Source organism: Ascaphus truei, chromosome 2 (assembly GCF_040206685.1).
Source record: "Ascaphus truei isolate aAscTru1 chromosome 2, aAscTru1.hap1, whole genome shotgun sequence".
NCBI classification, from domain to species: domain Eukaryota; kingdom Metazoa; phylum Chordata; class Amphibia; order Anura; family Ascaphidae; genus Ascaphus; species Ascaphus truei.
In genome coordinates this window covers 71,856,932-71,881,570 of record NC_134484.1, presented here as the reverse complement: position 1 = coordinate 71,881,570, position 24,639 = coordinate 71,856,932, and the positions used below count along the sequence as shown (strand labels likewise).

At 43.3% G+C, this 24,639-nt stretch overlaps 1 protein-coding gene across 2 annotated transcripts in view; it reads left to right on the top strand.

The window, feature by feature from the left end:
- ESRP1 (epithelial splicing regulatory protein 1) overlaps positions 1 to 24,639 on the top strand; it is an 80,877-nt gene that overhangs the window by 22,406 nt on the left and 33,832 nt on the right. For both annotated transcript variants that reach the window (XM_075582706.1, XM_075582707.1), the window contains exons 5-6: positions 20,416 to 20,514; positions 24,163 to 24,217. In XM_075582706.1, the coding sequence (XP_075438821.1) occupies positions 20,416 to 20,514; positions 24,163 to 24,217 (154 nt within the window). The remainder of the gene's footprint in view (positions 1 to 20,415; positions 20,515 to 24,162; positions 24,218 to 24,639) is intronic.

Sequence of the window (24,639 nt, the reverse complement as noted above, 5' to 3'; positions counted from 1 at the left end):
TACACGCACACACGCACACACGCACACACACACACACCAGGTAAATGCAGCTGTTTCCATCCTTAAACATCTGCGCATTCCAAATATATCGTAACGATCGGCAAGAACATTCCAAAGGTTCTGCCTATTCCATAGTTAAACTTTTCCTGTGGCAACATTACACTCCCCTTTATGGAGCAGTAGATTGCTAAGGAATGCATTCTTCCACTCAACTAATTTAAAATACACTACTACAGGGGTGGCCAACTCTAGTCACCAGGGCCACCAGCAGGTCCGGTATTCATTATATCCATGCTTTGGTGCAGGTGGCTCAATAAGTGACTCTGTTACTCTGTTAGGCCCTTGAGGACTGGAGTTGGCCACCCCTGCTCTCCTACAAATCTGACATCTTACGTTAAGCTGAATGAAATGGTCAGTAGACAGCCGTGCAAATGTCACCTTTCCTTCCCAATCCCTGGATAAACCCGGCTGGCTCTGCTTTAGAGATCTGTCTGTCATAACCCCACTTAATGAAGATACCACTAGCTATGTATAGAGATCCATACAATGTCCCTGTTCTGCACAAGAACAAGTAGACAATAAGTCTGTGTCCTGTCAGAAGCATTACCAAGCTGTCTCCTGGTCATCATGAGACTTCAGTCCAGTTTGTTTCTGTAACGCTTGCACTACCCACGAGCAAGACAGGACCCCGGTACTGAGGTGGGGGAAGTATAGAACCATGCACCCACAGCAGCAGAAGCGTGTTTGGCAGGCGGATTGTCAACGTAGCCGGGTCTGGGTTGGAGAGAGCGGGTTAGTCCAGATACTTGCCAAGGTCTTGGGATGGAGAGATCAGAATTTTGGATGTCCATTAAGCCGTGGTCTGGGGTTGGAGAGATGCATGTAGTCGAGGGTAAACCGGGGTCGATATCCAGAGGGGGTTCAGTAGTCAAGCCGGGTCAGTACACGTAGAATCCAAAAACTGAAAGAGAGCACGAGACAAAAGCAAGGTACAACAGACGCAGGAGCACACGGCTACAACAACTTATGCCCAGCAATGACTCTGAGCATGAGCAGGGTATAAGTAGCTTGCGTGGGCCAATAGTACAGGAGGCACGGCCCCAGCGGGAGCCGCGATAGGCTGCAGGAGTAAAGTGGCACAAGATTAGTTGCCTAGCAGCTGGGGAGTGGTGCACGAAGTCACGTGAGCACGCCACGCGTGAGAGAAGAGCGGCACATCCGAGGGGGCGGAGCTAAGCTCCATGGGAGCACTTGAAGAGCTGCGCATGTGCTCTAAGCAGAGCAGGGGCTGGTGTCAGAACGGAGGTCTGTGCAGAGACGGGTAAAGAGGGAACACGTGTTCCCCTATTACTTACAGTTTCACTCATAATGCCATGTCAACCATCACTGTATCATATACACCTTCATGTTAAAACAATTTGATTTCCATTTTATAGACGCTTGGGCAATTGTGATGCTAATAGCAGCTATACTTTTTAATGTCTATTACTTGGAGACTTCTAAAGGATAATTATTTCAGCTTGCAAATGAAATGTAAAAACTTTATTTTTACTACATTTATTGATTTATTTGCGCTCAATGTTCTTAGTTGAAAGTTCTTCTTATTCCCTGTCCAGCACCAAAGTATTGTTCCATGAAGCTTAATTGTGCGCGATCCTGAGATTTAGGCTGACAGCTGGTATCCTGTGATAATCTGAGTGACTGATGCAGTGGGTGTGATGTAGCTTTGAAGTTAAACTTTGATTTACTTTAAATATAAGCCATTATAACCATGCCATTTTATTCACTCAAATGTTGAAAAAAAACTGAAATGTGAAGTCGCTTAACGATGTCCCCAGATCCCATTATATGAAATGGGAAGAATTGTCCATGCTGCATCGATAACGTATAGATGTTCTATTCCTATTACTACTGTAGCCTTTTCTATAGCAGCACACGTTTATTGTATAAAAGTACAATGTGCAGAGCAGCGGTCGACATTTAGTTGAATGGTGCTCTTGATTATGTATGGATTGGAATCTCACAGTCTACACTTTAAACCCCTTAGTTGTGATAAGTGTCTTGTTCCCTTTTGATAGTTATGGGTTAAAACGTGTTTCCCCCTCCCCCCTACAAGCGACAGCTCCCATTCACATGCCATGTTTACACAGTTAAGTTTGGTCACTTTTTTTTCCAATTCTTCCCATTTCATAATCTTCTTTTAACTTATATTTGATGTCTGAACCAATGTTTTATTTACTGTACTACTAGCTAATGTGCCTGGCTTCCCACGGGTTGCAGTACTCTGGAGTCATAAAGCCCTGCTTTTCACAGGTCTCTCTCTCCGTCCCTCTCCCCCTCTTCCCTTCTTCCTCCTCTCTCCCATCACTTTCCTTTTTAATACCTTGATGTCCCCAATTCTTTCTTCTTCTCCTCCTTCTCCAGCATTGTTACTTTCTCTTCATGTGTCAACTGACTTCCTTTCTTTCTATCTTTTGTCTGCTTTTCTGTGTAAACTTTATAACTATCTGGCTCTCCTTATCTGCCACCAGGCTATGCGCCTTACGATTTAACGTGCCGGATACATAGTTACAACACCCACTGGCTGACTTGCTTATCAGAGAAATTTGAATCACTCGTAAGATTAATTCTTGGAGCTATGGTCCTTGCAGAGGGACAGGCAGATACTCTCTTTTGTTATTATAGATGGCTACTTCTGGCAGTGTCCAGACAGTGGAATATTATCTTTGTTTCTGTCATTTGTTAGACATTCACAAAGAGCAGAGTTCAATACAGGATTGTAATATGTCGACAGCCATTCTAAATGTTTGCAAACATGCCTGCGCCTCTTCTCCGACTGGCTTCAGCACTATTACGAAGTGTGTTTGATTGCAACTACTATGGTGATTAACTGTTACCATAGGTTGTGTACAGATTAGAGATATTCACATCCAAGGACCAAACTCATATGGACAGGGACTGTGTCTGTAAAAATCCTATGTACCGCGCACTATACTGTAATTGTGAAGTGCTTTGAGTCCTATTAGGAGAAAAGCGCTATATGAAATAAAATTATTCTTATTGAACTATGAGCATGTATATGTTACACATCGGTGAGGCTGATCCCAAATCTGTGACACTCACAGGAAAGGGAGTGTTTAAAAAATAAATAACCTTACCGAAACTTGGTTCCCTTCCTAGTATTATTGTTTTATTTGTAAAGTGCCAACATATTCCACAGTGCGGTACAGAGTTATTCTACATAAACAGAATGACCTACAAACAAGCACAAACAGATACAGAAGATAATGGAGAACCCAGCTCATGAGACGGCCCAAGTCTCACCACTGAGGGACCCCTGTTTTCTGCAGATATTTGCACGTTCATCCTAGTGTTAGCCATGGCTTACAGCAACACTGCTGTTCATTAGCTCTCTTACAGTGATGTTGCCAGCGTCCGTTTTTATGTCCCTAAATTCTGGGATCAACAAGTGACTCGTTTCATGACCCTGGGGTGATTCCTGCAGGTGAGAGAGAGCAGACTTGTTCCGGGAGGGGCTGTTGGTTCAACAAAAAAATAAGGAAAGTAGCAGGCGCTGGCTGCTTAAAAAAACCTGTACAGTCTCTCTTTCCTTGGCAGCTGCAGTGTTGATTTTTGCAGCCTGTAATAGTAGCTGTATCTTGCCACTCCTCTGTTGATTCTTGTCATATGTTGAGCTACCCTGGCACTTAGATCCTTGTTTCAGTCATTACCTTGCAAGAGGTGCGTATAATGCATAGCATAGGCATAAACTGGTATATCGGTTTTTCCCTAGTGTTCTGCATGATTTATTTTTAACTTTTTTTTTTTTTTTTTTCATTATATCCTCTTCCCATAGAAAATAACCATTTCACACCTCGCTTCACCCGCCACAAAGCCACAGCTCATGAAAAACTAAGACTGTAATCATGGAAAATTAGCACTTGATATGGCCAATGCAACCATAAAAGACACACATACTTTGTTTTATTCACTAGGAAGCTGGTCCATTCCAATGCCATGCTTAGGACACATGCTTTGAACCCCTTGGTTATATAATATACATTTATGGTTGTGTAGCGCGTACAGAACACAGCACACAGATTTAGTGCCTGACGATTGCTGCTCCAGATATGTAGTGGTGTTTTAGCCACTGGGACATGTGGCATTGAATAAATTGGCTGCTGTCAGAAGAAGCTGGTTCTGAATTTTGAGGTTCTGTCGTCCCCTTCTTATATGGATAACTTATTCATTAATCCGTTTCAAGTGTAGTTAAATGAGAACATATTGTATTGTATGATCTATTAAACACATTGTTTTGTATGTGATGCATTTTCTTTTACTGTTTTTTTTTTTTTAATTTGAGGTCTTGGCTACGGACTTGCACGTATTCAGCTCAGTGTAAATTCTAAGGTTGTGCCAGTATGTTACAGGGATAATTTGTTCAATATAGGTGGAAACATAATGTGTCATTGATTTTTCTCCTGGAACCATATTACAAATAGCTGTTGTATCCTAAAGCAATCAAATATTTGTGAACTTTGTAAGGGTTGACAAGTGCTCCAGTAAGAGGTTGTGTGCTGAAGCTGGAGGGTGGGAGGCTCAAGGGAAATGTGAGGAAGGACTTCACAGAAAGGGTGGTGGATTCGTGGAATAACCAACCAACAGAGGTGGTCGGGGCTAATACAGTAATTGCATTTAAAAATACTTGTGATAGACTTAAATCTATCCTCAATAAAGCCAGGGATCAAATAGGGTTAGCGTGGTTCTCCTCTTATCTGCCATCAAATTCTATGTTTCGATGTATCTTTCAATATACAATTAAAAAAATGACCCCCCTACTGCGCATGCGCATAATGCCAAATCGACCCTTATTTTAATTTGAGAAAATAAATGACCCAAAGGTGTAGTATTTTATCCCATTCTCCATGCAGCTGTTTTAAATGGAAGAGGGGGGCGCTAACACCGGCAGGTCACATGTCTAAATAAATGGCGACTGCAGGATAGCAGATATACATGTGGGGGGGGGCTCTCTTTTAACTCTTTCATTATCGATGGGGATATCGGCTTTGGCGAGTTAAGTTATCGATTTGAGCACCGCCAGTTGTTTTATTTGGAGACCACATTGCTAATCCCTGAATAGTACATTCAGACACTCAAAAACAAAGGTGACACAAGCCAGCTAGCCTGTTTCTGTGTTATCTGACTCCGTATCTATGATTCTGGTGGTAATCCTTGATTTAAATACCCCCTTGACTCTTAAAGGGATAACCTCCTTGTGCCAGCACAATACTGTGGGAATGGAATATAATAGAGAAATCAGAAGCAATTTGTAGTAACGTGTGTGTGTGTGTGTTTATATAACCTGTTCTACGAATGCAGCTGCTCAACTCCTCTGTGAAATGTGAGCAAGTAGTAAACAATCAATGACGCAGACTTTGTTGTCTTGCAATCAGATGAGCCCCATGTGCTGAATCTTTCTAAATTGAGCACTCTGGTTGTCTCACTACTTTTTGGTCAGGTGACGGGCATTGGTAATTTAAAAGCACCCTTGCTGACTTTAACCCTTTTTAGTGCCAGAGGGGTTTTGGTGCCTGAGTGCCACGGTCCTTCGGGCACAGTGCGGTCAAGTGACTGCGGTGACAATTTTGGAGGCAATGGAAGATGGAGGGATCCTTCTCTTCCGTCTCCTCCCTGGTTAGATCTCTGCTCCATGAGAACGCAGGCCTAGCCTGGGAGAAAACAAGCCCTTTGAGCATGACGTAGTCATTATGTCATGGGGTTCCTGGAGTGCCAGTCCCCCTGATATTAGTGACTACGTCCCGAGGCACTCAAAGGGTTAATGTAATCTTCTAGCTATGAACAAGATCTGTGTAAGATACCTGCCAGGGGTTGGAAACCTAATGAAATGTTGGGGTACATCTTGTGGCATGCTTTACTTTATTTGACTAACGGGTGCAAAGCTTTAGCCCGTCTTAACTCGCATGCAGGGCCAAATATGCAAACTTTGGCTCAGTTGGGAGCGGAGTTCTGTTTAGTGGGAGTCACCAGAATTATAAAGTTGTTGTGGGGTAGAACTCTAATTTCCCCAATGGAAATGAAGGTTGGTACATGCTTTACCTGCCCACCCCCATTGCACTGAAGGGCTTAACACATCGCAGAATTTTCCCCTGACTAAATTCACTTTCTGGTTTATTTGCTCTTTAAGTGTTTTTCACATGAGATGTGCTTACAAAAAAATAAATACATTCTTTTTTAAAATTATCTAATTTAAGAAAAAATTAACTTGTTGAGTACAGAGGTGCAGCTAACCGTGGGTTCTTGAGGGTCTTGCAATTCATTGACATCGACATGCAGACACCCCTAATATTGTCACATATATATATACTATGTAACAAAATAAAAGGGCCTAGTTTGTCTACTTCAATGCGCTGCGAGCCCCTTTGGCAATGAAAATGCTAAAAAGTGCAACTATAGGTGTGGATATGGTACTCTGTATCTCCTAGGGAAACCTACACCTACATGTAACACACTTTTCCCCCCCACCCCCTGTGAGATGTGTAGTTATGGGGTGTGTGTGTGGTGCAATACCTGTGGCTCACTGGAGGCCTGAGCCTCCGCTGCTGGGAACATGGGGTGTGCCTGCATCGATGATCGGTAGCGCCTCCACCTGTACGGGATTCTATATATAGAATAACCCCATTACAGGACACACAATAAAGAATACACACTTGGTCAAGCAGAACAAGTTTACTGTATGGAGCCAATATATGGTTACAGCTACTCACCAGGCCTCGCACGGCCGTAACCCCACAGTGTGTTCCCAGCCCCGTGTCCTCAGCGTCCTCACCCACCCCAGTGTGTGACAGCGCTGCCCACTAAAATGGAGTCGTAGGTTGGTGCACGTGTTGTGGTGAGGTACCTGCCAGGTGATGCCACACCCTGCGAGCAGATGCTGTCGTTGGGATCCATGGATCCAGGACGATGTTCCACGACACATCCACCTCTATGGTGGGTGGGTCACACAAGGATTGTGCCACCATATACAATGTCTCTTCGCTGCAGGTGTCTGTCCCAGACCACCTGAAATCAGGATGCAGCTGTGTCCCTCCCTTTTAAGGCTACAGGGGCAGTGTCCTCAATCCCTATAATTTGTACAGGGGCAGTGTCCCCTATCCCAGTGCCTTATCTATGGGCCTGTCCCTGCAGCAACCACTAGCTGAGGGGAGTCAGGGCCTAATGGGGGTTTCTAGCCTAGTGCAGGAGCCACAGACCACTGCACACACAACCTACCCCTTCCTTGTCCCAGCTCCGACTAACGTGGCTTCCCAAGCACGCCGAATGTATCTATCTCCTTGCAGGAGATCCTGGACACCCTATTGGCTGCTGTGGGTCATGTGTTGTAGCAGCCCCTGTGGCTGCTGGGAATTGTAGTCCCCACGGAGCCCTCCCTGCATTAGCCGTTTCTCTTACAGCCCTACTGCGCACCACCTCAACATGGCTGCGCCCTGTAACGGGAGCCGCCAGGAGCCTCCGGCGATTCAGTCGCCTCCCTGCTGCGACCACACACTACCGCTCTGCTCACCAACTCCCGGCACACGGGCACCTGTCTGCTCCCTCCGACAGCACCCGCAGCCAATGCGGAGCTAAAGGGGCTACTGGAAGCCCAAAGGGGACTGGGGCTACATACATTTACATCAACAGAGAGCTCAAAACCTGGCCCTACTAACTCATCAAAATATATAACCAATAAATGGACCTGGAGGTGGCATCAATCTATATAGATATAGTTTTATTTCAACATTTACAATCTAAATGTTCCTACCTGCTGGTGCATATCGTCATCCGTGGTGACTTTTATATGAATTAGTCTAATTGATGTTGCTTTGTCCTATGCTATTAGGCAGCATAGCGATTTGCCTCCGAAGTATTGTTCTGTGCTAGTAACGTTCTGTATGGCCAGAGGGAGCCTTGTTTTCTTGTGTTACATGTAAGCCATAGCACATGACTGTAGGTACGTACGGTACATCCTGGATATGTTATCAAGCACGGGGTATGACTTCTGTGCAGCCAGGAAATACCAGCTTTCCCAGAACAAATGCACATCCTGGAACGTACAGTTGTGTAATTTAGAGGTCTGTATACCACTTTTGACCACTCCTTTTTAACTGAACAAGCTTTTAAAGGTGCAGTACCACATGGAATTAAAGTGAACTAATGATGACGAAATATTCACATTTTAAAGGTTAAAGCTGTAAATGTTTGTAAACGGTATTGAAGTATATTGGTAGGGTTTTTTTTTTTTTTCAAATATTAGGTGTATTTTAAATAATACTGTGTAACACTGCTTCCCCCCTTCCCCCAGACTCTACGGTGGTGTCTAGGGTGCATGAGGGCAGATTACATGCGGTGTGGTGCGTACCTGTGAGGAACAGGAGGGCCTGAGCTTCCCGCGATGATGTGGGGGAGCCAGGACCTGGCTTCTGGGGTGGTAGCCTCCATGATCTCTTAGTGGTGCAACGCCTCCATCTTCTATACTCTCAGGAATATGGGAGAGGACCGGTATAGAAGAACCCCTTGGGTCCCAGGGTAGTACTTTCCAAGTCACACACAGTCTTTACGGATGAAGAATAGTCTCTTTATTTGACAGGGCAAAAATATCCCAACGATAAGGTCTTCCAACAGCCGCAACACAATAGCCAGGACGGGTTATACGCCGCTCGCCTTCGCCCAGATAAGTCCTCCTCTCCTTCCCTCCAAGTCACTCTTCCAGCAGGATGGTCTGAGCTAGGGCTTCAATACCCCATGGCCCACCCCCGAGGTTAGCCTCGCGGTCGGTCTTGAATTCTCCCCATCACCCCTGGCAGTGGGGTGAGGGCATTGGTCCACCAAGTCTATAACTCTATCAGCTCTACTAAAGGATGCTGACTCTTTCCGCTCTTCTTTTGCCTGCACTTTGCGCAGGGGAAACCGTAGTCCCCTCCAAATCCTCGGGCCGATCCGCAGGATTTCTGGACTCATAGCAGAATAACTGCACTGCATACTCCCGGCATAACTAACCGGCAACTCCAGACTCTCGGTATTACTATCAACTCTCTCTGACTAATCTCGAACGAACGAACGCTACTCACCGGAGTTGGCTGCTAAATATAGAGCTAGCCCCGCCCCTTGTGATGTCAACAGGACCTCCCCTCTTGCTCACGCCTGCAGCAGAGTCCAGGCCTGCGTCTATCATTCAGGATAGGGCTATGAAGGGGGAAAACCCATGATGATTACTGGTGCCTGATCTTAACAGGACTTACCACAGCAGAAGGAAGATAGGTATAGCCTGTGCTGTTTACAGGGGGCTACAACTGTAATAATAATAAAAATTATCAAATGAAGGCAAATTATTCTAGCATGTTAAATACTGTAGGACTGAATGCCTAAATATATCCTTTTACAGAAAAGCCTGAGTGTTGCAGGCCTCTCTAGAGTTAAGAGATCCTTCTCTCTTGAGGTTGCAGCCTGGGAATTGGTTTTCTTGGGACTGCCAGTGATGAGCAGTGGAATTCTGTAACCTTTTCATTGACTTACTGATGTAGAGTGAACCTTACAATGGCCAGCATGCTCTGCGCCCGTGTGACATTCTCTGTGCCCGTGTGACATTCTCTGCGCCCGTGTGACATGCTCTGCGCCCGTGTGATATTCTCTGCGCCCGTGTGACATGCTCTGCGCCTGTGTGACATTCTCTGTGCCCGTGTGACATTCTCTGCGCCCCAATGACATTCTCTGCGCCCATGTGACATTGTCTCTGCCCGTGTGACATGCCCTGCGCCCGTGTGACATTCTCTGTGCCCATGTGACATTCTCTGCGCCCGTGTGACATTCTCTGCGCCCGTGTGATATTCTCTGCGCCCGTGTGACATTCTCTGCGCCCGTGTGACATTCTCTGCGCCCGTGTGACATTCTCTGTGCCCGTGTGACATGCCCTGTGCCCCTGTGACATTCTCTGCGCCCGTGTGATATTCTCTGCGCCCGTGTGACATTCTCTGCGCCCGTGTGACATTCTCTGCGCCCGTGTGACATTCTCTGCGCCCGTGTGACATGCTCTGCGCCAGTGTGACATTCTCTGCGCCCGTGTGACATTCTCTGCGCCCGTGTGACATGCTCTGCGCCCGTGTGACATTCTCTGCGCCCGTGTGACATTCTCTGCGCCCGTGTGACATTCTCTGCGCCCGTGTGACATTCTCTGCGCCCGTGTGACATTCTCTGCACCCGTGTGACATTCTCTGCGCCCGTGTGACATTCTCTGCGCCCGTGTGACATTCTCTGCGTCCGTGTGACATGCTCTGCGCCCGTGTGACATTCTCTGCGCCCGTGTGACATTCTCTGCACCCGTGTGACATTCTCTGCGTCCGTGTGACATTCTCTGAACATCATGCCATTTTTTGTAGCCCAGCGGTGGCCAACTCCACTCAAGAGCTACCAACCGGTGAGGTTTGCAGGATATCCCTACTTCAGCACAGGTGGCTCAACCAGTGGCTCAGTCTTCAACAGCCACCTGTGCTGAAGCAGGGATAGCCTGAAACCCTGACTTGTTGGTAGCTCTTGAGGACTGGCGTTGGCTGCCCCTGTTGTAGAGAATTTGAAAATGGTTCCACTGTCCGTGCGGGATAGAGGAACAAGGAAAGGAAGCATTGTAAGACCTACGTTTGGTGTATTCCCTGAAAAGTGTCATCCGATCTATATTTCCTTTTACCTGTAGATCTGGACAAAGCACCCATATACGACCACCACCCCACAGGCTTACAATTTCATCAGAGCTTGTGTTTCTTTTTGCAGTTCGGTGGGTTGAACTGCATCAGTGTGGCTGTGCTGTGGCAACAGAGCATCAGCTGCTGGCATTAGCAGGGTCAGCCGCTATAAACAGCCTATTTTCAACCGGTTTTAACTGATTGGCCGGCTGGACAGCTAGCCGGCCAATCAGAGGAACAAAACTACTCGTTGGTGATCCAATGAGTAAAAAGAAAAAACGGATAAAATATAAAATAAACCATGTCATTGTGCACTGTAAAATAAATAAAGTGCCCTAAATAAGGGAGCTGAGTTTTTAAATGAATCCAAGTTAGGGGACACCGAGCAGAGCACTCCATCTAATGCCCACTGGGAGGCTATGTAACTGTGCTTTTCAAATATTTACCCTACAGCAACAAAAAAGATGGCGGCACATAGATGTAGTTGCAAAAATGTGCTGATGCTTAAGCAGACGAAATTTGGTCTGCTTAAGCATGAAGTAAACATCAGCAAATTTGCAACTACATCTGCGTGCCATCTTTTTTGTTGCATATACATACATATATACATACATACATCTACTTGGAATATAGGGGCATTGATGGGCTAAGTTTGTAACAGGATTAACTGATCAAGTATTAGGGAATTGAAGTGCCTGTATATTGGTATTGCTGAAATATTTACCCTGTCAGACTTCCCTGGTAATATGTTATCTGTTTCCAACTGCTCTAATTAGCTGAAGGCTCCGAGCTTCACCAAGGCCCCGATTATAGTGGCGGCGTGCACGGGACTGAGCGCAAAACATAAAGTAGGCCGGAGGCGACAGGGAGGCGTGGCGGAGGCATGGCCGTGACGTCATGTGAGCGGTTCACCCTCATTGGCTGAGCCGCTCACGTGACAGGGCCGTTGCGCAGAAATAAAAACTCATTGTATTTTGAAAAATCGCGCACACGCCATCGCGTGCTCTGTGGCCTGCCTCATAGAGATATGGCCTTTTATTCGCGGTGTCCAGCGCAGGCACTATAATCGCAGCCTAAGTGAGTACAGGCGTCAGACAGCGGGCTGGATCTCACCTGCTCTCGCACACTGGCAGAAATACTGTGGGTACAATAGATACAGCTGGTCTTCATTACATACAGGACCCCCCAAACAGGTACAGTTGGAGGATATGCGGTTTTCTTCTTGTGTCCATGTCAGACTATAGCAATCTAAACAAAAGAGTAGGACTTCCGTTCCTGACGTGGGGCAATGGGATTGATACACTAGTGATAACATAATTCGATTGTAAGCTCTTCGGGGCAGGGATTCCTTGTCCTAAATGTCTCTTATGTCTGAAGCACTTCTCCCCTTCACGTGTTATTTGTATTATTTGTTATTTATATGATTGTCACGTGTATTACTGCTGTGAATCGCTATATACATTAATGGCGCTATATAAATAACGACATACAATACAACATGACCTTGGGACTGGGATATCTGTGGCACAGCAAGGGTTAATAACCAGTTGCCTAAGAAGGTGCCTTAGCTGTAATACTGCGTTTATTCAAATCACACACAATGTCTCTGCTTCCTATTTAACTTCTCTCGTGTTCTTACATCCTGGATGTATTTGTTCCTTATTTGTTCAGTGTGGGTTCTGTTGCCAATTTCACAGGTGATTTCCTCTTGATATATCACCTTTCTGAATGTGGAACTTTCCCTTCTGGTTCTTGTCGCCTTGAGTTTCAGCTTCGGGTTCTGCTTATTTCTTTGTGCATCTCCGTTTTTCATATCAGTTTTAAAGTACTAATATTTACAATGATTTTTTTTTTAATGGTTTATTTTTATTGGGTTTACAAGCATTAAGCTACAACATTACAATACAGAAAAAACAACAAGATGCATAGAAAAAACAGACTTGTATACAATTATTTTTAGTATGGCTCATCCTTAGAATTTCAAAATTCAACACATTAACACAATAATAAAAAGGAAAAAAAAACAGATAATAGCATTTTCAAGGATTACAGTAACATCAAAGCTCTCACCTCACAGCCTCCTAACAGAATCTGGCATAAGATTCCCCATTTACGATCTCCCCCAATAACAATACTGTATATTACCATATTTCCTCATGCGCGAAATTATGTGATCCATCGCAATCAGTCTTATGAGACCCAAGAGGTGCTGTATGCTCAAATGTCTGTATGATTGAATCCCTATCGTGTTGTGACATAGTATCCATAAACTTTCCCATTTTTAAAAACAATTCTCGGTTCTTAATTCTTTATTCTTCTCGGCTTCTAATTTGTCCATCGATTTATTCAGATAATCGTTTAAAATATCTAAAGTGGGGGTTCAGGCTTTATCCATTTCGCCATCTCTGTTTTCCTTGCTGCAAGCAAGAAAATCTCTACTAGGCTTGGGACATTGTTCCTTACATTGACCTCTTTCCAACTTTCCATATTTCCAAACAGCAAGGCTAAGGACTCTTCGATTGTAGTTACGCTAATAACTTCTTGTATATGCAACATTTTTTCTTAATTGTATTTACACACACACACACACACACACACACACACACACACACACACACACACACACACACACACACACACACACACACACACCATAATGATCTTCAGCCCTTGTGAATTCCCGGCTGGATGAGGGCCTTTGTAAACATTTTCCAGGGACTGCGGCTTCAAGCTTCTCTCTGTTGAGTCACCAAATATTCTTATTTCATCCTCTCCTGCTGTACTTATGGTCATCGTCGTCTTGCTCTTTTTTCATATCCCTGGGAATTCGGTCGAGGACCCTTTGGTCCAACAATGTTCATTTCTTCTTGAGGTATTTCCTGTCCTTGTGATGTCAGACGTTTTTGTTTTCTTTTTAACCCATTCATTCTTTTTTGTGTCTTTGGTCATACCCAGATACATTTCTCCACATCTCTACAACGCTCTTTTTTGAGTTGTCAGAAGCTTCTGAATTGTCTTTGCAGTTAGGATCCAACGTTCCCAACCAATATGTGATCGCCGGCAGGATGCACTTGCCGAACACTTTGATTTTGGGACACACTGGTTCCCTTACAAGACTGTCTTATTTCTTCCAAATGGTCTGTCTCATCTTAATTCTCCTATTGACTTCATTTGAAAGGTTCCCATCCATCGATACTTGCTGGCCAAGGTATACATAGTATTTGGCGACTTCTAGTTCTATTCCATTTATTTAAATCTTTGTACAGTCAATTTAGTTCTTAATTTCGGCGTTCAAACCTGCCCATCCTTAATAAATATATATCTATCTCCAGTTTTATATGCAGATGGGACTTTGGTTCAGTTCTATGACAGTTCTTAAAGCAGCAGTTCAAGCAATATCCTACACGTGTTTTTTAAATAAATCAGTTCTGTGCTATGAGAAAATACTTGTAGCATTAAAAAAAGAAGTGTCAGAAACACTGATCGAGTGAGTGGTAGCTGAATATTTAGGAAAGGATGCAGTTCTGTTCAGCACAGAGTTCATCTTGAGCGATGCTGAGTAGTGGTCTAATGTTACTGCCTTCTGAAGTGGGACCCACACCACTAGCCACGTGGGCCTGGGCAAGTCACTTTATCTTTGCATGCCCCCGGCTCTGAAAATTGGATTGTAAAATGGTATTGCAGGAGGTCGTGTGAGAAATGTTATTTACAGTGCTGTATACACTGCAGCATGTTACTTAGCAGGGTACGTAAATACCTCGGCAGTAGGAATTTTGTGAGTGTGATTAATGTGATCCCAAAGGTGGCTTGACAGATTTTTATTGCTGGCATCTGCAATGTTAACATAAATATTCTTCATGTAACATTTTTGTCACTGGACATACAGGTCCATATTTATCTTGTGGTATTTTGCCATAAAACACTTTACAGTATGCTAAGGTTTATTCTAGCACAGAAGACTGCTTAGTAACAGTGCGCCAGTATGTGCTTACTGGCAATCCTCTGGTTCCCAAATTGCTTACATATTGTATTTTGTTTTCCTATTGGCCGAGAGAGAGCACAATAGTATACAACGAGGTGTCTATTTTGACTCAACATTTTGGTTAACCTCTGGATCATTTCTCAGGAGTTACCTGTGTGGTACTTTGATATCAGCACCCATTCCAGTATTTGATTGGGGTGTTACCCATCTCCCCCCCCCCCCAGTGTTGATAGATATATAGATGTATAGATATATATTCACTTCAAGGAGATATTTTTTAAAAGCCAATAAAGTTATAAGCAAAATTCCCGAAAAGAGTATTGACTTCAGGTTGTCAGAAAAACGTAAAAGCGAGCGCTCCAAACGCAACATAGGAAAATGAAACCTAATAAAGAAGTTGCTATAGTCGGACAGGGTAGCTTCCAGTCTTCCCAACAAAAGCTGTATCAAGATAGAAAAAGGGACACTGCACACACAAAATATAGCTAAATCCATCCATACATTTAAAGTACGAAATAGAATAACACAAGAAATATTAAACAAATACATAAAAAAAATATATAAGACCTTGACATACCACCTTTAGTAATGAGACAGTAACACGTCCTTTCTGGGTACCACCAACCCTTTCATCAGATGCTGCCTAATTTAAGGACTTCAGTACATCTGCTGTAAAACTATTATTTATTAGAGAACCAGGTGCACAACAGGTGCTTTTCTAGCACAGGAGGAGTTCCTTGTGTATAAAGGCTCGGTTAGGAACAGGGCAGGAGGGAACCTGAAGGCTCCTATATGCCAAGCCTGCTGAGCAAGTTCTTGTCTGTTGTGAAAGTCTTGTGGTGAAGGGAATCCAGTTTGCTTGACTTTCTGCGTAAATCGCTCGGCATAAATCAGCAGCCGCCTTTCCCTCAAGATAAAATGTACATTTAAACTCATAATTGTAGTTGTGTGAGTCACCAAACTTCTTTTCTCTTTCAATAAATGGTGTGTGAAAAAAATGTATGAACTTTGTTGGGAAAATATTTTCTTTGATCTTAATGGTTTCTGAGAGGGTTTTTATTATCATGTACATCATGCATCGGTGGAGAACCGGTTGTACACTATATGTGCCTTGATATATACTCCAGCAAGCATTTATGTATATGATATATACTCCAGCAAGCATACATCCATTTATGTATGTTTATATTCAGGCAAATATATATTATTATTTTCGTGTAGATATGCACACATGTATGGACGCACGTACATTCATATATACATGAAATTGTCATTGACCATAGTACAATAATGGATGACCCAGTGTATACCGATAAAAATCATATATAATTTGTATCTGTATACAGTGGGTCATCCATGATTGTATTATTGTCAATGACCGTTCCCTAATCTCAAATCCAGCATTTGACATTATACTAAGCTTAAATTGATTGAAAGTTTCGAGCATGTCCATGTATTACATAGTTACATAGTTACATTTATTTATTTATTTATAAAATATTTTACCAGGAAGTAATACATTGAGAGTTACCTCTCGTTTTTAAGTATGTCCTGGGCACAGAGTTAAAACAAATAATACATGGTTACAAATACAGTTACATAAATGAACAGGGTATACATTATATACAAGACATTGTGTGCACAGTTAAAGAAAATATATATTATTGGCGTATGTAACAGTTACAGACCAGATTAAAATGTGAGACAGCCTTAGATTTGTAAGAACTTAAACTGGTGGTGGATGTGTGAGTCTACATAGTAGATGAAGTTGAAAAAAGACATACGTCCATCATGTTCAACCTATGCTAAATTTAGATACTTTATCCTTATCTATACTTATTGATCCAGAGGACGGCAAACAAAAAACCCCAGTGACATATCTTCCAATGACATCTCATAAGGGGAAAAATAAATTCCTTCCGGACTCCAATAATTAGCAATCAGAATAATCCCTGGATCAACATTACAAGTATTTAACAATAATATAAACACTATTCATATCATTATAAGCAGTGGTGGATTTCCCATTAGGCCAAGTCGTAGGACGGAAAAATTTTGGGGCGACAAAAATGTCTGCCTTCATATACTTTTGCTGCACTATAGGGCTTGATGGGAAATCACTTGGCTGTTGCTGCCGCCCTCCTTCTCTTTCTAAACCGCAGTGTCAAATTACGCAGCTGAGTCACACAGCGTCTCGGTGCCATGGCAATGCGATATCGCAGCGTCAAGTGACGACATGATGCATTGCCATGGAAACGCGACGCAGTGCGATGTCACATTGGCGACGTCCGTGGCATCATTTGACGCTGCGGTTCAGAAGGAGGAGGGGACGTCAGCAAGGATGAGGCAGTCGCAACCGCTAAGTGCGTTGGGGCGGCGGATTTTTTAATCCGCTGCTGATTTTATAAGGCTGCCTCTGCACAGGGTAAGTGTGTTTACATTACAATTGTTGGCATCTGAGGTGCAGGGAGCTAGAGTATTTGGCCAACGAGCAGGACCTGGGACTTAAAATGGATATTCCCATTGCAGGGGGCGCAGGTGTTTTCTTTTGTTCACATAGTGACAAACTGGTTTTGTTACATAAGCAAAATCCCTCTCGTTGCCATGATAATCCCTTTTGTACTTTAATCTGTGGAAATGTGCATTTATATTTGAGCCTGGAAGTTTTAAAGGGGTGACAGGAGGTTGGCATGGCACTTTAAACTTCTGGAAAGCGCAAATCCCTGCAGATTCAGAAACGCTTGAACATGAACTTTTGTGACATTTGTCAGTTTCCAAGATGCACATGCATTTTTAATTATGCCTCTGGGGATATCGTAAACTGAGGGTGTTGCTGGAAACTGTAAGGAAGCCTTCAAACTCACTACCCCGTTGCACAATAAATATCCTTTAAAAAACAAACAATTGTGTTCTATGCTTGTCTGTGCAAAAGGCACAAGTAGCAGCAAGCCAGGCTGCAACCAGGTAATAAAAAAAGGCTGGGTTTCCCACACATGCTAGTGACGATTATACAGGAGAACCTGCTTCCAGGCTGCTCTCAGATCATGAGCGGTATTGGACTTGTTTCTATGGCCCAGATGCACAAAAGGGTGCAAAGCTTTAGCACGCCTCACCTCCCATTCATAGGACTAGGCGTAAAGGTATGCTTACGCTCAGCACCCTTTTGTGGTTCTGGCCCTATGAGCTGTATGGCATTTCTGTCCTCAAAGTTCAAAAATATTGTTGTTGCTTTGTAGCCGATAGAGATGGGCGGATTTAGATCCGCAGCGGATCGGTCGGTTCCTTTTGGTCCGTGGAATTCACCGGATTAATCTCAAAGGGCGACTTCACATTTTTGTGGATTTTTTTATTATTATTACCAATGCACTCCGTGGATTCTGCTTTGTAGAATCCAATCCACGTATTCAGCAAGCCGTTGGCGGATGAATCCACGAGCGGATGGCTAAATTGCGGATTGTATTCTACAAATCCGTCCACGGGTTGTATCCAATGGCTGTGTTTGAATCTGCGCGGATTAAAACCAACCAAATCTGTTTGCCAATTTTACACCGCGAAACGGATTTTGGGTTGAAAATCCAGGATGCGGATTTGCCCATCACTAGTGGCCAAGTATTGGTTTGCAGGCTCTTTCAGTAGCAAAGTCATGCAAGTGAGATCAGCGCGGTGGTGTACTTAATGTACTTAAAAACTTAAAGGTATGTAAATCCCACCCTGAATGTATTAAATAAAATGACTGTAATTCATCCAAGACCAAGAACTTACATAGTTACATAGTAGATGAGGTTGAAAAGAGACATATGTTCATTAAGTTTAGCTTATGCTAAATTTAGACGACAGAAACTTTTATCCTATATCCCTACTTACAGTATATTGATCCAGAGGAAGGCAAACAAAAAAACCCAGTGACATATCATTCAATGATATCTCATAAGGGGGGAAATAAATTCCTTCCGACTCCAAGAATTGGCAATCGGATTAATCCCTGGATCAACATCCTTCCCATGAATACTTATTTGGTATAACCCTGTATACTTTTCCTTTTTAAAAAGTTGTCCAACATTTTTTTGAACATATCTATTGTACAGGTCTATGTATGTTCTCTAGAGGTCTATCAGCAGTCTGTGTGGCTTGGTTTTGTTTGCGGGGAGGGAAGAGAGCTGGGGAACACAATTTAAAAAAACAAAACATTTATTTCCTGAAACAGGGTGTTTTTGGGGACTATCTGTGGTGCCCCAACCTCCGGGAACTTCCTGGCTCTCAAGAACTAGACCGTTTCTCCACCGAGAGAGAATGCATCGTCCTTTTGAGATGTCACAACATTCTATATGTGACCCCGCAGACATTTTTGTTTTTTCGTGTGTCAAACATGGCACAAAAACTACAAGTATCTCAGGAACTGGGGTTTTTGCTTTAATTCCGCCCTTCGTTGCATGTCATTCAGTAGTAATGCTGTATCTTGAATAGTCCAGACATTCATTTATTTAAAAAAATGTAATCACTGTAACCTTGTTATAAGTGGAGTTCTCTATGAAGCTAACTTTTGTCTGTTGTAAATGAAGCTCGAGTAACCAGGTCCAAACCTTTTTGAGTACTTTTTTTTTTTTTTTTTGCCAGCTGGTAGTGCTGTTGAAAAGCTAAGGGCTGGGACCCGCTGTGGGCGGCTTTGTGAGCGTTCCCCACCAGCAGGGGAATCCTCCCGAGCAGTCCCAGCCCCCCTCGCTGCTGGCTCACTACGCGCTGTGACGCGTCAGCCGCCAGGGGATGCAAGAAAATTGTTATTCCGAGCGGTGACGCGTCACGTGGTGCGCTGATGAGCTAATCAGCGGCGGGAGCGGGAGCTGTCATCAGGCAGCTTCCTACACAAGGCAGTGTATGTGTGTGTGTGTGTGTGTGTATCTCGTTTGTGGCATTTGTGGCATTTGTGGCAGAAGGGGGAGGGAGCTGCTTACCTTACAGCAGCCCGCAACAGCTCCCTCCTGCAGCCCGAGCCTGTGGAGGGAGGGGGGGGGGGGGGAGTAGCGGGTCCCTCCGCTCAAACCACGCCCCCCCCCCCCCTCCCGCTCCCTACAGACCGCATATCGCGGTCTGTGTCTGTCAGCGCCCCGCCTGTCTGCAGTGCGGGCGCGCTGACTGAGGGAGCGGGGCCTAAGCCTAAGGCCACACTTATTGTGCCGGCGACGCGACGTCGCCGAAAACAAATTAATTGCCGCCGCGTGCACTTATACTAAGCGCGACAATGCGACGTTGCCGTTGTGAAAACTGGTAGCCGGCAAAATTTGATTTTTTAAGGGCTGTCGCCTCATGTGATGGCCCTTGAACAAGTCAAATGCCAGGAAACCCGCGACGCCGCCGCCAAGCCGCCCTGTGACGACGTTGCCGTCGCCATCGACGGCACTTTAAATCACTAAGGCCACGCTTAAAGTAGGTGAGAAGAGTTGAATCACAAGCCTGGTTTCAGCTGATGAATTTCACCCTATGAGTAAATAAAATCAACCCCTTTTTGCTGCATTAACATGAAGGTTCATCTATTTTTTGTTTGTTTTTGGCCCACTTCAGTGTGATAACTGATGTTCCAGATACATGAATACATGGTCCTTTTTCCTTCCGTATTGAAATGGCAGAGCAGGTTTAACACTAAACTTTACCAATTCTATTGTTCCAGTTCCAACTGTTTCAGTTTTCCTTAATTGGGATTTCCAGACTTAAATCTTGAAAAGCAAAATGCAACGTATCTCTCCGGAGCTTCAGAAGTACAGGATATGGGGGACATTATTCTAACATTAATGTCGGAACCATACAGTAAGTAATGACAGAATAAATAATGTTACTTATCAGTGTTTTTACAGTATATTTCCCTGGTGATTTTATTTGGATTTTCTATTCTCCTTGTACCCCCTGGGGTAATTGATATTGATGTAACCCTCCCTGCCTGGCTCTTAGGAGTTTACATCAATATCTGTGTAAGATGTTAGTGCTGCTCAGGATGCGTTACCTTCGTCAGGGTGCTGGCCGGGTGTTAGTATACAACGATGGGCGCCAGGAACTTTATTCATTCAGAACAGCAGTTTATTATCTGGCATGTACAGTCTTACATGAAATATACAGAGATCCTCTTGTATATCCATAAACATGTCTTTGGTTTAGTAAGATACTGAGATGTTGTATGGCATGGTCTGGTTGTAGAATCCCTCTGCTCTATAGGGTTAGTACTGTTCCATATCCATGGAGCCCCTGGCGGGCCTAGTTCTAATCCATCTGGGATCGACCCCCTCATAGGGCAGTGTGGCCTTCTGGGTGAGAGCCAGTAAGGGGCCCACCTGTGGAGTTCCACTATACCTAGGGACTGTGGCTTTTGGCATAGCCTGTCGCTCATAGTATGAGTAATGCCAGACCATCTTGGTGGGCCTCTTAACTATATGGGGTACTTTCCCTAGCTGAAAATAATAAAGAGGATGGGAAACCTATCTTATACGTAGGGGCTTACATAACTATTCACAATGATATGCCACTTCTTCTGCTTCTCCATGGATCTGCTGTTCCAGAAGCTTCCCCTTCCCCCTCTATTTATAGCCTAACATGATGTCACTGTATCCAGGCAGACAGAGGGCAGGACTTACCTTCTGCTGAGTCACCCCAACACCATGTGATAGACAAGGGGCATTATTCTGTGAAGGCTCACACAATTAACCCCTAAAAGCCCTAATAATACCAAAGCGGGTGGATGGGGGGGGTTACACTGAACACTTGCCGTGTAGTCATTATATATGCACCAATGTGGTAGTCATACGCTTCTGTTCTAGTAAAGAAATGGGTCTGGAACAAAGCACAAAGAGAAGCCTCTAATGGTATATTGTAAAAAAAACTATTTTATTAAACAGAAAGGTAAAAAGTGTGCTTAAAATAATAAGCAAGTAGGAAGTCCAGTAGTTAAGGGGCTTCCCCCTCAGTCCTCTGATGTTAGGCTCCATGGTACATCTGCTAGGACTTTATCACGAGTTTCCGTCCAACGTCTGGAGCTGGATGAGGTTACTGGGGAAAGCGCATTTGCTACGGGTGCTGACCAAGTCCTTGATCCTCCTACGCATTTCGCAAGGTGACAGCTTGCTTCCTCAGAGAGAAGGACTGATGCCGAGACCAGCAAGAGGCTGGATTTAAATACCTACAACTGCCATCATATGATGAGAATTAACCAATAGTGAGCCGTGATACTTTGGCTTTACCATCTATTTGCTTCTTTTGCTAAATGTGATCAGACTGTTAAATATGATCATATATGCACGTATGCAAAGGCAAAGTGCACACGCATTTGAATGATAATAGTAAATAATTAATAAAAAGGATAAATGCAATATAGGATAAAGGAATATATGAATGGGCCAAAGTAGATTCAGAGACAAGTGAAAAGGATTGTACATATTTTCACTTATATCAAAATGATGAGTGATAAAAAAGCATAATAGATATTACTACTACGGAAAATACAAATTTGTGTGAGAACTTCCAAAAAATATTACCTTTCTGTTTAATAACGGTCTTTTTTCATACTATACCATTGGAGGCTTCTCTGTGTTCTCTTGTCCCAGACCTATTTCTCTGTCGGTGCCAGGATGACCCCCTCGCCCCACCCCTCCCATCGAGCAGCATAAGCCTTTTCCCACTAATAACTCGTACACTCACCGGAAAACTTTTTATACAGTACTTGCACCATGACTGCCATTCATAGCACTAACAATTTGCATTATGTTCCACTAGGCTTTCACCAGGATTGCATTTTTTTAATGCTTTTTATGGCTTCTTCTCTTCATTCAGTGTTTGGTTTTATTTAATATTAACCCTTTTGACTCACTCATTGTTTTATTGATTTTATTTTTAGATATCATTTCATTGTTCGATTTTTTACGGTTGATTCTCTATACTAATTGTTTTATATCCTCTGCATATAATCACCGCCTTTCATCATCCCCCACCAGTTCCAGTTCATTTCCTATTTCTATGTCCTGTAGTTTCACTGCGATATTGAGCGCACAGAAGTAATTTTTTACAGTTTTAGTATGAGCTGTCAAGGAAAATATACTAACGGAAAGGCAAGGAAGCGGGTGTGAGGATACACATTAGGAGGTCAAATACATGGCATGAGTGAGCATTTTTTCATGAATATGGGTTATTACCAATAAGCAGTCCACATATAACCAGCCCTACATTATTTTGTAGTCTGTGTTCGTTCTCTAATACAGCTGCTCAATATATAGTTTTACCTACAAAGTCACATATACTCCTCCTTTTGCAGTGCAAACAGGTGATATTTTTATGTTTTGGGGACTTTTTTCCTTAGTCATTTTTGCAATTGTTGATAGCTTTTAGTGACCACAGTTTAAGTCAAAAGCACTTCATAAAAGTATTGCAGGAAGAGAATGTGGAATAATTGGTATTTATTTGTTCATGACCTGGATCATATGTAGTTGTATTTATGTGAATATATGCACTGCGTGTAATTAACAATGCAGGTACAAAATCCCCTAATATGACAGGAGTCACTAAACCAATGTGGAGGTGACTATAAAACTCTTCTCAGGATTATATTAAGTTCTATTACTTTCGTTTTCTAAACATAAAATGCAGGTGTTGTATAACCTTTCTTTCTAGTAACTCTTGGATGTCATTGATCTTTAGGGACAATTAAGTTTCTTGAAATATAAACAATTTAGTTGTCTTTAATACAAAAAAAATATAATAATACAAACTGGTCTAGAGGATGGACTAATGAATAGGTATATCAATAGCTCCATATAAAGATAATCAAAAAGGAATACTCGTCCATCCACAGCCATCCACCACTAAAGGACAGATGACTAAATGCAGAGATGTATGCAGAGAGCAAAAACAGAATAGTGCCTAATAATGTGTAACTATGAAATGTGCTGTAGCCAAAACCATAAACTACAGCACTATGGACACTAAGGGGGTTATTCTGTAAGCTCTGTACTGAGCAATCTGCCTGGAAAGCCCCATTGACTTGAATGGGACTTTCCGTGCAGAACGCACAGCAAAGAGCTAACGGAGTTTACAGAATAAGCCCCTAAGTCCCATAATGCACATATACATAAGGGTGTAACATTTCTGGGGAAACCCCCTTCTTCCAGCCTGTTCCAAAAGTGGAGCATGGTACTTCCCTTGTAGTTCTAAAAGAAGCAAAATGGAGCCCCATTGAATCACATTTCAATGAGTTAATGTCTCCTCGTCATCGTAGGCACACTACTTTCTGCTCGTTTAAAGAAAAAGTCCTCTGATGTCTTTGTTTACTTTTAAGATACAACTTCTGCTTTTGCATATTCTTTAGTGCTTGATTTGTTCATGTCACTTGACATGTTTTAATGACCCATATGATGATCGTCTGTTAGTTTTGTTTGGAGGAATAAGCAGCTCTCTAATTGTGTGTGTTGTTTTTAGATCACAGCTTTTTAGATCCCGAAAGAGTAAACCACAAATTTGAAACTGGTACCTGGTAAGTAATTGACCCTTTTTGTTTGTGTCTCTGTAACAATAAGCATGAAAAAGCTATTATGCTGTAAATTCTTGCGGTGCAAAATGTGGCATGGTCACGTGCAGGCTAATGGCGCAGCGGGATACTTGGATGTAGCTGGCACCACGAACATGCACAGAATTTCCAAGTGGGGGCTCAAATTTCCCAGAACATGGGATATTTATGGCATAGTGGAAACGCAGTAGATTCGGGGGAGGAATGTTACGCTCTCCTAATATCTACAGTATATTCCCTTCTATTTCAATCATGGGTATCTCCATCAGCTGCATATCAATTATTTCTTTACTGCCCCTAATCTGAACGCTGGACATAGCAAAATATTGCAAATCTGGCCATTTTTACATGTGGTTTACAATTGGTGATGTGCGAACCTGCCCAAATTC